Below are 15,289 nucleotides of genomic sequence, written 5' to 3'. Positions count from 1 at the left end.
GAATTCTAGCCGCTTCACAGTGTTTGTGTTCTGGGCAGAACCTGCCCAGCCCTGTTCCTCTCAGGCAGAGTCCTGCCCCTGCACCCACTCCCCCATTCCCGGCCCCAGGCCATGCCCCAGGTAGGTGGCAGGCCACTCAGCCGCCTGGAGAGGTCACAGTGGGGGATGAGGAGGACAGCTTGGTCTTCACTTCCGCCTTGCCCGACAGCCTCCCACTGGGTGAGCCTGGCCAAGCCGGCAGCCTCCTGGGTGCCTGTTTCTTTTTCTGGTCCTGGCACTGCCTACCAAAGGGAAAAGATGTTCTTCCCAGTATGCACCTTCCCTAGTCACTGGTCCAGGGGATCAGGGGCAGTTAGCAAAGACAGGACCCCCTCTCCAACACGGCACCAGGCCCATATTCTGGTGCCGCTGAAAATCCAGCTCCGCAGGGTCCCTGACTCCTTCAGCCAGCAGATGCCTGAAACAAGCTACCCGACCCGGGTGGGGCCTGACATCCAGTGCTGGCCTGAGTCGTGGGGGTAAGGAGGAAAACCCAGGGCCTATAGGCAGGTGTGTGGCTCAGCAGTACCAGGCTCCCTTGAGGAAGCAGATGGGTTAGTGACCACTCTCTGGAGGCCCCAAAGATGGTAACTGAAAGGCTTGGGGATGGACTAAAACCCCAGCCTTGCTACTCATGAGCTGTATGGCTTTGGGCATCACTTTTAAAACATTCTGAGCTTCAGCTTCCTTCTGGGTAAAATAGGAACAGACATCCCACGAGTGAGACATCAGGCTTTTTGTTGTTGTTGAGATGGACTCTTGCTCTGTTGCCCAGGCTGGAGTGCAGTGGTGTGACCTCAGCTCACTGCAACCTCTGCCTCACAGGTTCAAGAGGTTCTCCTGCCTCAGCCTCCCTAGTAGCTGGGACTACAGGAGTGGACCACCACACCTGGCTAATTTTTGTATTTTTGGTAGAGACAGGATTTTGCCTCATTGGCCAGGCTGGTCTCGAACTCCTGACCTCAGTTGATCTGCCTGCCTCAGCCTCCCAAAGTGCTGGGATTACAGGTGTGAGCCACCGTGCCCAGCCAGAGGCATCAGGCTTATAAGAGGCATTAGCTCATTCCATGTGGAGATGCTAACAAATACCAGTTCGCAGTCCTGGCCTCTTACCTGGAGATAGGCTCTGATCTCCAAGCCCCTGAAAGTGGGAGGGGACGGGGGTCTGAGGATGAGTACTGGAAGTAGCAGGTGAGGGGGCTTGAGATGAGCTGCTTAGGTTGGTGGGGGCTTCCTGGGTGCCCTGAGAGCCACAGCCATCTGGGGCTTTCATCCCTACAAAGTCCAAGCTGATTTAGGGATGCGATCTGCACTGACTAGTGCCACAAACAGGGAACTCCAAGGGCCCCTTGGCCAAAGCTTCATACATCTGCAGCTCAGCAGAGGGCAGGAGAGAGGTCTGCCCAGCTCCATAGCAGTGACAAAGGCTTGATTCCCTTGTTCCCTGGGGAAGGGTTCTAGGCCTCAGCCCCAGCTGAGCTTGTTAATACCTCATGTGAAATAGATGAAGCCCTTCCTGCAGCATCCCCGTGGCACCTAGGCACTGCACCATGGGCTTCCCCATCAGCTGGATCCACCCTCTGGGAGCCTGCCTCCAGCCACTGCGGTGTCCACTGTGTTCCAGGATGGACTCACTGCAGAAGCAGGACCTCCGGAGGCCCAAGATCCACGGGGCAGTCCGGGCATCTCCCTACCAGCCGCCCACATTGGCTTCGCTGCAGCGCTTGCTGTGGGTCCATCAGGCTGCCACACTGAACCATATCGATGAGGTCTGGCCCAGCCTCTTCCTGGGAGATGCGTGAGTAAGACCCACGTTAGGAGTGGGGGTGGCGGAAGGGTGTGAGGTTCACACGGGAATGGGGGCATGAGCCTCTCTCAGAGCCCTCTAGGGCAGAGGTGGCACCCTTGCCTCCCACCGTCTCTTTCCCTATGTTTCTTTCCTTTTATATTATTACTGCTTTTAACTGTGGAACTAGAATGCACATAAGAAAAGTGCACAGGGCCGGGTGCGGTGGCTCACGCCTGTAATCCCAGCAATTTGGGAGGCCAAGACAGGTGGATCACTTGAGGTCAGAAGTTCGAGACCAGCCTGGCCAACATGGTGAAACCTCATCTCTACTAAAAATACAAAAAATTAGCCAGGTGTGGTGGTGGACGCCTGCAATCATAGCTACTCAGGAGGCTGAGGCAGGAGAATCACTTGAATCCAGGAGGCAGAGGTTGCAGTGAGCCGAGATCGTGCCACTGCACTCCAGCCTGGACAATAAGAGCGAAACTCTGTCTCAAAAAAAGAAAAAAAAAAAGGAAAAAGGAAATATGCACAGAGCACGTATGAACAGCTTCATCACCCAGTGAAGAAAAAGGATATTACTTGTCTCCCAGAAGCCCCTACTGAATCCTTCTCATTATAACTTTTCTATTCTCTGTGGTTAATCACTATCTGTTGAATTAATTATTTTCTGTAAAGTTTTACCATCTATATATCTAAACAGTGTAGTTAGTTTCACCTGTTGTTTAAAATGATATGAGTGGAATCATGTTGTGTCTGTTTTGTGCCTGGGATCATTTGCTCAAATTTGTGAGTCACCCACATTGTTATGTGTACCTGAAGTTCATTCATGTTTTCACTGCTGGAGTCATCATATGATTATGCCACAGTTTATCCATTTTACTGAATATGGACATTTGAATTGTTTCCACTTTTTGACTATTATGAACAGTGATCCTAGTAATATTTCATTTTAAAATTTTTATTTATTTATTTAGAGACAAGGTCTCTCTCTGTTGCCTAGGCTGGAATGCAGGGATTATCATCATTCACTGCAACCTCAAATTCCTAGGCTCAGCAATTCTCCCACCTCAGCCTCTCAAGTAGCTGGGAATACAGGTTTGCACAACCACACCTAGCTAATTTTTCTTTTTTTTTTTTGAGGCGGGGTCTCACTGTGCCACCCAGGCTGGAGTATAGTAGTGCAATCTCCACTCACTGCAGCCTCAACCTCCCAGGCTCAGGTGATTCTTCCACCTCAGCCTCCCAAGTAGCTGGGACTACTGGCATATGCCACCATGCCTGGCTAATTTTTGCATTGTTTGTAGAGATAAGGTTTTGCCATGTTGCCCAGGCTGGTCTCGAACTCCTGAGCTCAATGAATCCTCCCGCCTTGGTCTCCCAAAGTGTTGGGATTATAGGCATAAGCCACAGTGCCTGGCCTGAAAAGGAGTCTATTTTTTGTTGTTGTTGTTGTTGTTGTTTTGAGATGGAGTCTAGCTCTGTTGCCCAGGCTAGAGTGCAGTGGCATAATCTTGGCTCACTGCAACCTCCACCTCCTGGGTTTAAGTGATTCTCCTGATTCAGTCTTCTGAGTAGCTGGGACTACAGGTGCCCACCACCATGCCTGGCTAATTTTTGTATTTTTAGTAGAGATGGGGTGTCACCATGTTGGCCAGGCTGGTCTCAAACTCCTGACCTCAAGTGATCTGCCCACCTCGGTCTCCCAAAGTGCTGGGATTATAGGCATGAGCCACTGCACCCAGCCCGAAAAGGAGTCTTAAACTCCAACAGGAGGAGCCCCTTCACCCTGGGCCAATTTGCAGGCTCTTGTCTCTACCCTTGGTGGGTGGTGGGCGGGGGTGTTTGCAAACTTCAACCCAGCCAGAGCTGCCACAGTGAGATCTACCTCCACTCTCCTAACCCCTTGTGCCCTCTCCTCCAGGTACGCAGCCCGGGACAAGAGCAAGATGATCCAGCTGGGAATCACCCACGTTGTGAATGCCGCTGCGGGCAAGTTCCAGGTGGACACAGGTGCCAAATTCTACCGTGGAATGTCCCTGGAGTACTATGGCATCGAGGCAGATGACAACCCCTTCTTCGACCTCAGTGTCTACTTTCTGCCTGTTGCTCGATACATCCGAGCTGCCCTCAGTGTTCCCCAAGGTGCACTTCTGGGTCAGGCATGGTGGAGGGTGGAGGGTGTGCTTTAGGACTCTCCATTATTCCAGTAGCACTGGTGGGTGGGAGTCCAGAGAGACAAACCCTTTCAGTAACCCTCCCACTCCATAGGGAAAATAGCTACTACCATTCAGTGAGTGTCCCCTTCAGGGACACCCTGGAGGCTAGCAATTGCAGACATAACTAAGATGCAGTGTGGTCATCAGCATCACCACATCCCTCCATAAGAGGCCAGGCACTGGACAGAAGGTATAGGACCCAGTGAAGCTCTTGAGCGGGTTCCTCTAAGATGAGGCCTTGGCATAGAGCTGCAGGGGCAGGTGAGAGGGCAGAACTCGGGGGAAAGGGAGGTAGGTGGACACCCCCTATAATCTGATGCAAACCCAGTGACCTCAGGAATTCAGTAAACCCCCTTCCCCTGGCCCAGAGTTGCAAAGGATGCCTGAGGAAGCACCTGGACCGGAAGAAGGAAATCCCGGCTGCTAACCTAAACCCTGCCTCTAACTTGCTATGTGACTTTGAGCCAGCCTCCTCTCTTTGGGCTTCAGTTGCCCCATTTGACAGAGTAGACAGTGGCAGTATTCCAGGATACTGTAGAGGATGGCCATGGGTGTCTCTTCTTCCCAAAGGGGTGGGTGGTTCAAGGGCAGGTAGCTGATGCTAAGTTGGTTCTCCCTACAGGCCGCGTGCTGGTACACTGTGCCATGGGGGTAAGCCGCTCTGCCACACTTGTCCTGGCCTTCCTCATGATCTATGAGAACATGACGCTGGTAGAGGCCATCCAGACGGTGCAGGCCCACCGCAATATCTGCCCTAACTCAGGCTTCCTCCGGCAGCTCCAGGTTCTGGACAACCGACTGGGGCGGGAGACGGGGCGGTTCTGATCTGGCAGGCAGCCAGGATCCCTGACCCTTGGCCCAACCCCACCAGCCTGGCCCTGGGAACAGCAGGCTCTGCTGTTTCTAGTGACCCTGAGATGTAAACAGCAAGTGGGGGCTGAGGCAGAGGCAGGGATAGCTGGGTGGTGACCTCTTAGCGGGTGGATTTCCCTGACCCAATTCAGAGATTCTTTATGCAAAAGTGAGTTCAGTCCATCTCTATAATAAAATATTCATCGTCATAAAGACAGGTGATCTTTTGGTGGTCTGTGGGGCAATGACTTACTCTCGGGATGGTCACAAGGTTCCAGATGGCTTGCCAACTCTGATTCAGTGGGATGGCAGCCTCGGGGAGGAGTACAGGTGGGAATAATTCGTGATATCTGCCTTGGGTGCAGGAGGAAGGTTTGGGGGTACAAGTGTGAGGATTAGATAACCTCATCCTCATCTTGTCCTCCTCATACCCTCACCCAATAGTTAGGTTGTCTGATAAAGACCCAAGTTCAATGCATCACCATTATCTCCATGCCCATCCTACCCAAGGCTGAATATCAAAATTCACTGTCCACTAGTAGCATCTCTTGAAACCAGTCAGTCTTTTCACTGGCACTCTGCTTTCAAACGGACTGCTTAAAATTAGACTCCTAACAAATTAAAACATTAAACAAGAGGATGATGGGGTTGGGAAGGAGACATACCAGAAATACTAGGCAAAGGACAGTTATATGATGGAACAAAACAGCTCTGAGTTTCTTAGTTCTTATCTTGGCACAACATAAAATAAAACAATAAAGAAAGGCCCCCTCCCAGGTTCCTCACCTGTAAAATACATCATAAAAACCCAAGGTATTTATGGGGTTTAAATGGGCAGCTTTCCTCTACCTCTCTGGCTGCTGTTAGTGAGGTCTTGCCTCCTCTGTGTGTGTGTGTGTTTGGGGTTTCTGGTTATTTTGAGACAGGGTCTCACTCTGTGGTCCAGGCTGGAGTGCAGTGGTGCAGTCAGCTCACTGCAGTCTTGATCCCCACACCCCAGCTCGAGCAATCCTTTCATCTCAGCTTCCCAAGTACCTGGGACCACAGGCGTGAGCCACCACACCCAGTTAATTTTAAATTTTTTTTGTAGAGATGAGGTCTCACTATGTTGTCCAGGCTGCTCTTGAACTCCTGGACTCAAGTGATTCTCCTGCTTCAGGCTTCCAAAGTGCTGGGATTACAGGTGTGAGCCACTGTGCCTGGCCCCTTGCCTCCTTTGGCTGGCCCTTCAATTTCAAGGTTTCTCAGAGTTCCATCCTCTGCCTCCTCTCTCCTGCAGTGTTTCTGCTCTCTCAGTTCTCTGCAACACTTGCTCCCAATCCCACATTGCTGTTGGCTGCCTCAGGTGCTCTCTGGGTCTTTTACAGAGGATATACATATGTCTTAGGTGGAGGATGGCAGGAGGGCTGGTGCTGCCGTGTCTAGCTTAGTCACAGGGCCCAGCCCCCTCCTGGCAGGTGCAAACACTCCTGGGCTCCCCACCCTAGGAATGGAAGACTGTTCTCAATTCATCCTGGGGTTGATGGAGTCTATGATTCTCTGGAGCAGACAAACCCAGTTCCAGCTCAGTAGCCCCACCTGCCCATTCCCAATTCCCTTGGATCCCTCTTCCACCTGACAACTCAATGCTTGTTGCGGTTTCTTGCTCATGCACCATCAGTGGGACCCAAGATAGTGGCTCCAGAAGCCAGTCATCCCCATCTGAGTATGGGCAGCCTGCCCCTGTTGGCTGGGGTGGATGCACTGAGGCTGCGACAGAGCCACACTCTGGGCCTGGGGCTTGGGTTCCAGCAGGTCACCTTCTTGGGGCTCTGTGGATTGGGTGCAGAATCTGAGTCTGCAGGGGGAGATTGAAGGAAGCCATGAGGAGGCAGGTGGAGGGGAAGCCAAACATTCCCCAAGTACTGAGGAAATCGAGGCCGAGCTCCAGGCTGGTACCTCCTCTGGGATGCCTTCCTGCCTGCCACACTCACCCAGGGAAGCCTGTAATAACATATCTCCCTCTTCTATAGAGCAGCCTTGTGAAAGAAGTGGTGTATTGTGAGGAGCACCACTTTGGAGCCAGACTCTTTGGGTGCAAATCCTACTTCTGCCCCTTGTCAGATGTATGATCTCAATCTCTCCATACCTCAGTTTCCCTATCCATAACACAGGATTAATGACAGCCACCACATAGGATTGCTGTAAGGATTAAGTGGGGCATATAGAAAGTGCTTTGCACAGTATGTGGTGAGTTCCCAGAAATGGTAGCTGTGGCCGGGTGCAGTGCTTCATGTCTGTAATCCCAGCACTTTGGGAGGCCAAGGCAGGAGGATTGCCTGAGCCCAAGAGTTCGAGACCAGCTTGGGCAACATGGCAAGACCCCATGTCATTTATAAAAATAATAAAATACATAAATAAATGATAGCTGTGATCAATCATCATCACAGCACATAGTACTGGGGCTCCAGTCTTGGACTGAAAGCTGGCAGCATTCTCAGTGCATTGAACGAATGGATGAATGAGTAAAAATTAGCTGACTTAAAGGCAACGTGGTATCCTGGATTGGATCCTGGGTTTTTTTTTGTTTGCTTTTTGTTTTGAGATGGAGTCTTGCTCTGTCGCCCAGACTGGAGTACAGTGGCACAATCTCGGCTCACTGCTCACTGCAAACTCCGCCTCCCAGGTTCAAGTGATTCTCCTGCCTCAGCCTTCTGAGTAGCTGGGATTACAGGCACCTGCCATCATGCCTGGCTGTTTTTTGTATTTTTAGTAGGAACAGAGTTTCACTATGTTGGCCAGGCTGGTCTTGAACTCCTGACCTCAGGTGATCCGCCCACCTCGGCCTCCCAACGTGCTGGGATTCCAGGTGTGAGCCACTGCGCCTGGCATATTATTTATTTATTTATTTTTTAGTAGAGACAGGGTTTCACCATGTTGGTCAGGCTGGTCTCCAACTCCTGACCTCAAATGATCTGCCTGCCTCAGCCTCCCAAAGTGCTGAGATTACGGGAGTGAGCCACCCCACCTGGACTTGGATTGGATCCTGGAACAGAAAAAGGACATAAGTGGAAAAACTGGTGAAATCTGAATAAAGTTTGTGGTTTAGTTAATAGTGTTATAGCAATGTTAATTTATTTGATAAAGGTAGCAAGGTTATGTAAGAAGCTAACATCAGAGAAAGCTGAGTGGATATACAAGAAATGTCTCTGCTATCTTTGTAAGTTTGCTGTAAATTTAAAATTATTTCAAAAATAAAAAAATTAGCTGACAATTACCAACTGCTTTGCATATGCCAGGCACTGTGCCAAGTTCTTTAGATACATATTTTTTTTTTCAAATTTCATCCATAATGTTTTATGTCTTTTGAAAACACATGAATCGGAGCCCAGGAGCTATAGGCTACAGTGAGCCAAGCTGTGATTGCACCACTGCAGTCCAGCCTGGGCGACAGAGTGGGACCCTGTCTCTAAAAAGGAAAAAAAAAATCAAGTATCAAATACAGCAAAATGTTAAGATTTGACCATATTTATGGAGTTGTGGGAATATAGGTGTTTATTATATGATTTTTTATATTAAAAAAAATTTCATCACTTTAAAAATTAAAAATAAATAAATCTACTAACTTCTAAATTAGGAACATCCTACTCTGTATTTAGGTTTGGAAACCATCAAGTCAAATGGATTTTAGGAAGTATTCTGGGCTAGGCGCAGTGGCTCACGCCTGTAATCCCAGCACTTTGGGAGGCCGAGGCAGGCAGATCACTTGAGGTCAAGAGTTGGAGACCAGCCTGGCCAACATGGTGAAACCCTATCTCTACTAAAAATACAAGAATTAGCGGGGTGTGGTGGTGCATATCTGTAGTTCCAGCTACTTGGGAGGCTGAGACACAAGAATCGCTTGAACCTGGGAGGAAGAGGCTGCAGTGAGCCAAGATTGCGCCACTGTACTCCAGCCTGGGTGATAGAGCGAGACTCTGTCTCCAAAAACTAAATAAATAAAAATAAAACTTTAAAGAGGCTATATTACAAATAATCTTGCTTAAGAAAAAGGTAATGATGACTCAGTTGGTAGTATTTAGATAAAGTAACCGTGTTGAAGAGAAGCTAAGCCAGTAAGTCATACTCTCCATCATTTCTTTCACTCCTCAATCCTGTAGGGTGGGTCGTGTGAACACCATTTTATGGGTGAGAACACAGGCCCAGGGAGATTAGGCCAGAACAGCAGCTAGTATTGATTGAGAACTTTATTATCTACCCGTACCTCAGTCAGTCAGGCTAGGCCAGTGACTCTGACAGCCCCAAAACCTGAGTGACCTAAACTCAGCAACACTTTATTGATTGATATTTTTATTTTTTAGATAGCGACTCACTCTGTTGCCCAGGCTGGAGTCCAGTGGTACAATCACAGCTCACTGCAGCCTTGATTTTCTGGGCTCAAGGGGTCCTCCCACCTCAGCCTCCCAAGTAGTTGGGACCACAGGCACATGCCACCACGCCCAGCTGATTTTTTGTAGAGACGGGGTCTCCCTATGTTACCACTCTGTTCCCAAACTCCTGGGCTCAAGCGATCCTCCTGCCTTGGCCTCCCAAAGTGCTGGGATGACAGGCATGAGCCACCACACCTGGCCGGGCCATGCTTTATTTTTTATTCAAACACAGGTAGATGGAGGGCCAGGAGAGTAAGCATGGAGGAATGGAGGCCAGGTCTACTACTGCCCCTCAAGTTCCATGGGCCAGAACCAGTCACATGGCCACACCTAACTGCAGGGGAAGCCAGGAAATAGTCTAGGGTGGTGCCCAAGAAGAAGAGGAAACTGCAGATATTGATGATCATGAGCTTTCTACAGCGGGCATTAAAAAAAACAAAAACAGGCTTTGCGGACGCCACAGCCACTGGCAGGAGCCTTGTACTATCAGCCATGGTTAACCCCACCATGTTCTTTGACATCGCCACGAGCCCTTAGGCTGTGTCTCCTTCGAGCTGTTTGCAGACAAAGTTTCAAAGACAGCAGAAAACTTTCGTGCTCTGAGCACTGGAGAGAAAGGATTTGGTTGTAAGGGTTCCTGCTTTCACAGAATTATTCCAGGGTTTATGTGTCAGGGTGGTGACTTCACATGCCATAATGGCACTGGTGGCAAGTCCATCTACTGGGAGAAATTTGATGATGAGAACTTCATCCTAAAGCATACAGGTCCTGGCATCTTGTCCATGGCAAATGCTGGACCCAACACAAATGGTTCCCAGTTTTTCATCTGCACTGCCAAGACTAAGTGGTTGGATGGCAAGCATGTGGCCTTTGGCAAGGTGAAAGAAGGCATGAATATTGTGGAGGCCATGGAGGGTCCAGGAATGGCAAGACCAGCAAGAAGATCACCATTGCTGACTGTGGACAACTCTAATAAGTTTGACTTGTGTTTTATCTTAACCTCCAGACCATTCCTTCTGTAACTCAGGAGAGCATCCTTCCACCCGATTTGCTCGCAGTATCCTAGAATCTTTGTGCTCTCACTGCAGTTCCCTTTGGGTGCCATGTTTTCCTTGTTCCCTTCCGTGCCCAGCTGGATTACAGAGTTAAGTTTATGATTATGAAATAAAAACTAAATGCCAAACAAACAAAATATATACATACACATACACACATGTATAATTTATATGTATAATTTTTACATTTGTGTTAATTTAGAAATTATATATATGTATATATAATTAAACTCTCATAAACCCTAAGAGGTAGATAATGTTGTTATTCCCATTTTACAGATAAGAAAACTGAGGCTTAAAGAGCTTAAGTAAAGTTTCTCAGGTTGCTTAGCTAGCAGGGTAGAATCATACTACCAACTCAGTCAGTGAACCTGTGTTCTTAAACACTTCGTGAGCCTCCATTCTGGATTGGCCTTAGTGACTTGCTGGCCAGGAGAATGCAGCAGAAGCAGCATTCTGGGGCTTCCGAGGCTGTCATAAGACACTTTGCATCTTCTGCCTGGGTCTCTTGGAATGTGCTCTCTGGGAATACTGAGCCACCCTGTAGAAGTCGGCCTGTGCCCCACTCTGCCATGCTGGACTGGTCATGGGTAGGCCAATTGGTTGACAGCCTCACTGAGCCCAGACACTAGACATTTGTGTGACCCTTTCTTGTTCACTCCAGACCAGCATATCTGCCAGCGAAATACCACAGAGTGACCTCTGTCAATGCCACATGGAACAGCAAAATTGTTTACTGAACCCTCCTGAATTACTGACCTAAAATTAGATATCAGAAAATGCTCTTGTTTGGAGTCACTAAGTTTTGGGGTAGTTTGTTACACATCAATGGGTAACCAGCACAGGGGCAGAGCCAGGTCTGACCAGCAGCCCTGGCTTGTAGCCACTTCATTAGCCTCCAGAGGAGTGTGTGAGTGAGGAAGGGACAGGGCGGCTACATCCATCCCCCCGGTGCTGAGTGCATGGAGATGAGAGGCCCTGTGTCTACAGGGGAATGAAGATGGCAACAGAGCTCCACTGGAGACCAGGAAAGATGTTAGGGGCCCAAGGGGGATATTGGTGGCAAAGGCTTTGAGATGGGGAGGGTGGAGAGGTTACCAGAAAGAGAACCTTTCCCCACTCCTCATCCACATCCCCAGCTCTTTCCTAAGCTCCAGCCATCCTACCTTCCTCCCAGGACAATAAACTCCAGCTGAGAGGCCCGAGACCTCCTTCCTGCCCTCGGCAAGGCCTCCTGGGGGTTCTGCTGGCCTCTAGCTCAGAGCCAGTCCTTGATGACTGCCTCCTCTGCTTTCTGCGCTGGGGTGGGGAGGGCAGTTGCAGTGTGGAATCCGTAACCAGGGAGGCCTTGGGGGAAACTTGGTTGGGGAAAACTCAAGGGGAACTGGCCCACCCCATGACATCCTCCCCAGGTACTACCCTCCCTACCAAGCAGAAGGAACCGCCACCATTATTCTCCTTTGCCTCAGATCACTCTGCTTTTCTCAGCTCATTCCCCCAGGTGTCTGCATTCATCTCCTCATCTGTGCTTCTTGATCCATATGATGTCAGGTCAGCCTGGTCTCTCTCCTTGGGAACTGCTAGCATTTCCCCTCCTCTGAGATTTTCTGCACTCCGGCTGCTACTTTAGAGCCTTCCATCAGCCCATTCTTCCCCCACTCCCACCCTCCCGCTCCCTCCTCAGAACCCTTTCCCTTTCACACCTGTGCAGGTGTTTGGGCTTTGCCTCCTGGACCCTCTGAGCCTGTGATGGGGCTCCTGGGACCCATGACTATGACCCCGTCAGACTAGGCTTGTGGGCTCCAGCTTAGTGATAGTGATTGCTAGGACCATCCTGACTTGGATAGTGATTGTGAGGGAGGGCCCAGGATCAGGGGCTCACTTTAAAAGGAGTGCTGGAGAAGGCATCACTTCATTTGAGTGATGAACTTGCAGGCAGCAGTGCTAAGGGGGAAGCTTGGGAGTGGGGTGAAGAGGCTCTTCTGGTTCCTTTTCAGCCATGCCACATGAATATGAATGAGCACTCTGTCCAGCCTGTGCAAGGCACCCATTGTGCCAGCACCCCTTTCTGAGGGATTCCTGGCCTCACAAACTCTTTACAGGGTGGATCTGCTGTCCTAGCCAGAGACGGCTGCATTAGGATGAGCCCTGTTAAAAAAAAAAAATTGGTGATGCTTGTTAAAGTACAGAAAGGAAGACTTCAGGACCACCGAGATGGGTATGGGGACCACAGCAGTGGGATTTTGCAGTGGGAAGAAGAGATTGGGTTCAACTCTGAATACGGCATGGACAAGTGGGAATTTATAGACAAGGAGAGGGGTAGAGTTAGTGGAAGGAAAATTACCAAGAGGAAATATCAGGGATAAGAGGGATTTTGGCTAAACCAGCCCAATAGGATTTTTGCTGAAAACAGGCCAGGATGGCTCGATATCACCTGAAGAAGGGTGGAGGAGGAGAAACCTGATCAGATATGCAAGGGAGCGGGGGCAGGGAGGAGTTCCTGATAAACTGACTTAGTGGGGTTGTTGCTAAAACTCAATTTTACCAGGAAGTGCACAGGTGGGCCTAGAAGAAGGTTCAGGAGCCTGACTGAAGTTTGGTCAAGCCAAGAATCTTTGTCTGGAGCTGGATAGCGACTTCTACTTGCCTCCCAATATTTATTCTCCCCTTTACTTTGGCAAAGAGCCTCGAGTGTTATCTGGGCGGCCATGAACCCAGCTAAAGTAGAACATCTCCCAGCCTCCTTGCAGGTAAGTGTGACCAAATGACTACATTCTGGCAGATGAAACGTAAGTGGAATTCTTGTGTGGAACTTGTGAAAAGTCTCTTTGAAAGGGAAAGACTAGGCCGAGGCGGGTAGATCACCTGAGGTCAGGAGTTCAAGACCAGCCTGGCCAACATGATGAAACCCTGTCTCCACTAAAAACACAAAAATTAGCCGGCCATGGTGGTGGGCGCCTGTAGTCCCAGCTACTAGGGAGGGTGAGGCAGAAGAATCGCTTGAATCCTGGAGGGGGAGGTTGCAGTGAGCTGAGATGGTGCCACTGCACTCCAGCCTGGGCGACAGAGGGAGACTCCATCTCAAAAAAAAAGAAAAAAAAAAATCACCTCCGTGATGCTGCCTGGAGTGTGAATGTGAGTGTGGGGCTCCCTGCTTGTCCTGAACCACCTCTGCAGTCCAGGACGAGCGAGAGAGAAATGATTATCTTGAGAGAGAAATGATTATCTTGTTTAAGCCAAGTTTATAATTTCTGAGAGAGAAATGATTATCTTGTTTAAGCCACTATTTTTCAAGTCTCCGTTACTTGCCCCAAACCTGGTCTTAACTGTTCTGTCTCCTGACCCACAGGTAGCCAGAGGCCTGTGAGGCCCTTTCATGTAAGAGCTGCCATTGACAAGACGGGGAATTGCCCACCCAGTGAGGTGCTTTCTGGGAGAGTTTGAATGGGAGACAGAGTCAGAGGTGGCAGGTTGGGTTGGAAGGTGCCTGGAGAGAGAGATCAGGAAGCAGGAGCCAGAAGGCAGCAGAAGCCACCAAGAACCAGAGGCAGGCAGCTGCAGCCACAGGAACCTCAGAGGCAAAGCAGAGGAGAGTCTCCGTAACCAGAGCACTGGGAGGCAGAGCAGTCTGCACTTTAGAACCCATGTGGAGCCGGCCAGGGAGCCATGGCCATGCCGGGAGGCACTCCCATTGCCCAGCAGAGTCCTTGCTCTTAAGTGTGTTACTCATGAACCTCTGAGGTCACCTGAGAGGGGGTCCACCTTGTGGCATCTGAAAGAAACTCATCATTCACTTCTTGAACCTTGATAGGACCATGGGCACCACCTGAAGAGAGGGAGCACCTTTGGGAGGATGGCGGGTCAATGGATCCAGGCCTGTCCCAGAAATGGGCACCACACAGAGGTATGTGGCCGATCTCACTCACTCTCCATCCAGCGCTGTCCCTCCTGAGAAGCAGCGACATGTCTCCAGCAAGGAGATCGTAACACACCCCGCCACCCACGCACCGCCACTACCAAGCTGCGCCGCTGCCTGGGGCAGGAACTGAAAGGTAGAAAGAAGCGGGCCTTGGACACGGGTGGACTCGGGTTTTCGCTGCGACTCCTCCTGCGACCAGGAGCTACGACCAGCTGTGTGAACCTGAGCAGATATTGAACTCCTCTGAGCCTCAGGTTCCTCAAGTGTCAAAGTGGGAAGTATTAACAGCCTTGCGCAGCTCTGCTGGGAGGGTGGAAATAACAAAGCAGCCCAGTGCCTGGCACATAGTAGGCGCTCAGTACAAGCTTGAGTATCTCTCCTTCTGCTGAGACAATCAAGAGCGCAGAAGGAAGACCTGTATCTCCATCCTTCCTGAGTGGGCGGTGGGAGGGCTGGTCACACAGACCCCAAGAGAGACGCTGTCTTTTCCTGCAGCTTCTCAGAACAGCAGTGGGGGGAGGTGCGTGAGTGAGGCAGGAGGACATAACAGGGCCATTTGAGTCTAAAAGACCCTCATCTGGCTTTACTTCACATTCTTTTAAATATATGTATATAATTTACAAACTTTTGCCCAGCAGTTTCACAGAGATAACAGGCTCTGCATTCTATTATAGATTTCCTAACTATGGTTGTCAACTTCCATTAGGATATTAGGCTGTCATGACAAGCGCAGCCCTCCTACGTAACACTCAGATTCTCCAGCTACTGCAGTATTTACTTAATGAAAAGATTCTTGCAGGCTCTCCAGAATCCCTACTGATCTTTATTCTGATCCTTAATTTAGAGAAAAGGAGAGAAAAGTAAAATGCCTTACATGAAACCTCCTCACTTTTTCAACAAAGACGCCGGTGTGGTCTGGCCAAAGTATATGCATGTTCATACATGCACACACACACACACACACACACACGCATGCATACACACCTGAAGCAGGCTTATGAGAAAAA

The 15,289-nt window shown here is 49.8% G+C and overlaps 1 protein-coding gene and 1 pseudogene across 1 annotated transcript; both read left to right on the top strand.

The window, feature by feature from the left end:
* The first annotated feature begins 111 nt into the window (after positions 1-111).
* On the top strand, positions 112-5,097 carry DUSP13B (dual specificity phosphatase 13B). The gene is made up of 4 exons (NM_001418201.1): positions 112-518; positions 1,664-1,837; positions 3,753-3,973; positions 4,670-5,097. The coding sequence occupies exons 1-4, from the start codon at positions 112-114 to the stop codon at positions 4,870-4,872; spliced, it is 1,005 nt and encodes a 334-aa protein (NP_001405130.1). The 3' UTR covers positions 4,873-5,097.
* A 4,688-nt stretch (positions 5,098-9,785) lies between these two features.
* LOC112204595 (peptidyl-prolyl cis-trans isomerase A-like) lies at positions 9,786-10,482 on the top strand (annotated as a pseudogene).
* Positions 10,483-15,289: the final 4,807 nt, after the last annotated feature.

The sequence above is a fragment of the Pan troglodytes genome, chromosome 8 (assembly GCF_028858775.2).
Source record: "Pan troglodytes isolate AG18354 chromosome 8, NHGRI_mPanTro3-v2.0_pri, whole genome shotgun sequence".
NCBI classification, from domain to species: Eukaryota; Metazoa; Chordata; class Mammalia; order Primates; family Hominidae; genus Pan; species Pan troglodytes.
The sequence above is the reverse complement of the archived record's forward strand: the minus strand, read 5'-3'. Positions and strand labels throughout refer to the sequence as shown.

Excerpts from the sequence above, each read along its gene's own strand:
- DUSP13B (NM_001418201.1), top strand. The coding sequence starts at position 112 with ATGCCCCAGGTAGGTGGCAGGCCACTCAGCCGCCTGGAGAGGTCACAG. Across the intron at positions 519-1,663 it reads TGCTGGCCTGAGTCGTGGGG|GATGGACTCACTGCAGAAGC; the intron begins GTAAGGAGGAAA and ends ACTGTGTTCCAG. Across the intron at positions 1,838-3,752 it reads AGCCTCTTCCTGGGAGATGC|GTACGCAGCCCGGGACAAGA; the intron begins GTGAGTAAGACC and ends CCTCTCCTCCAG.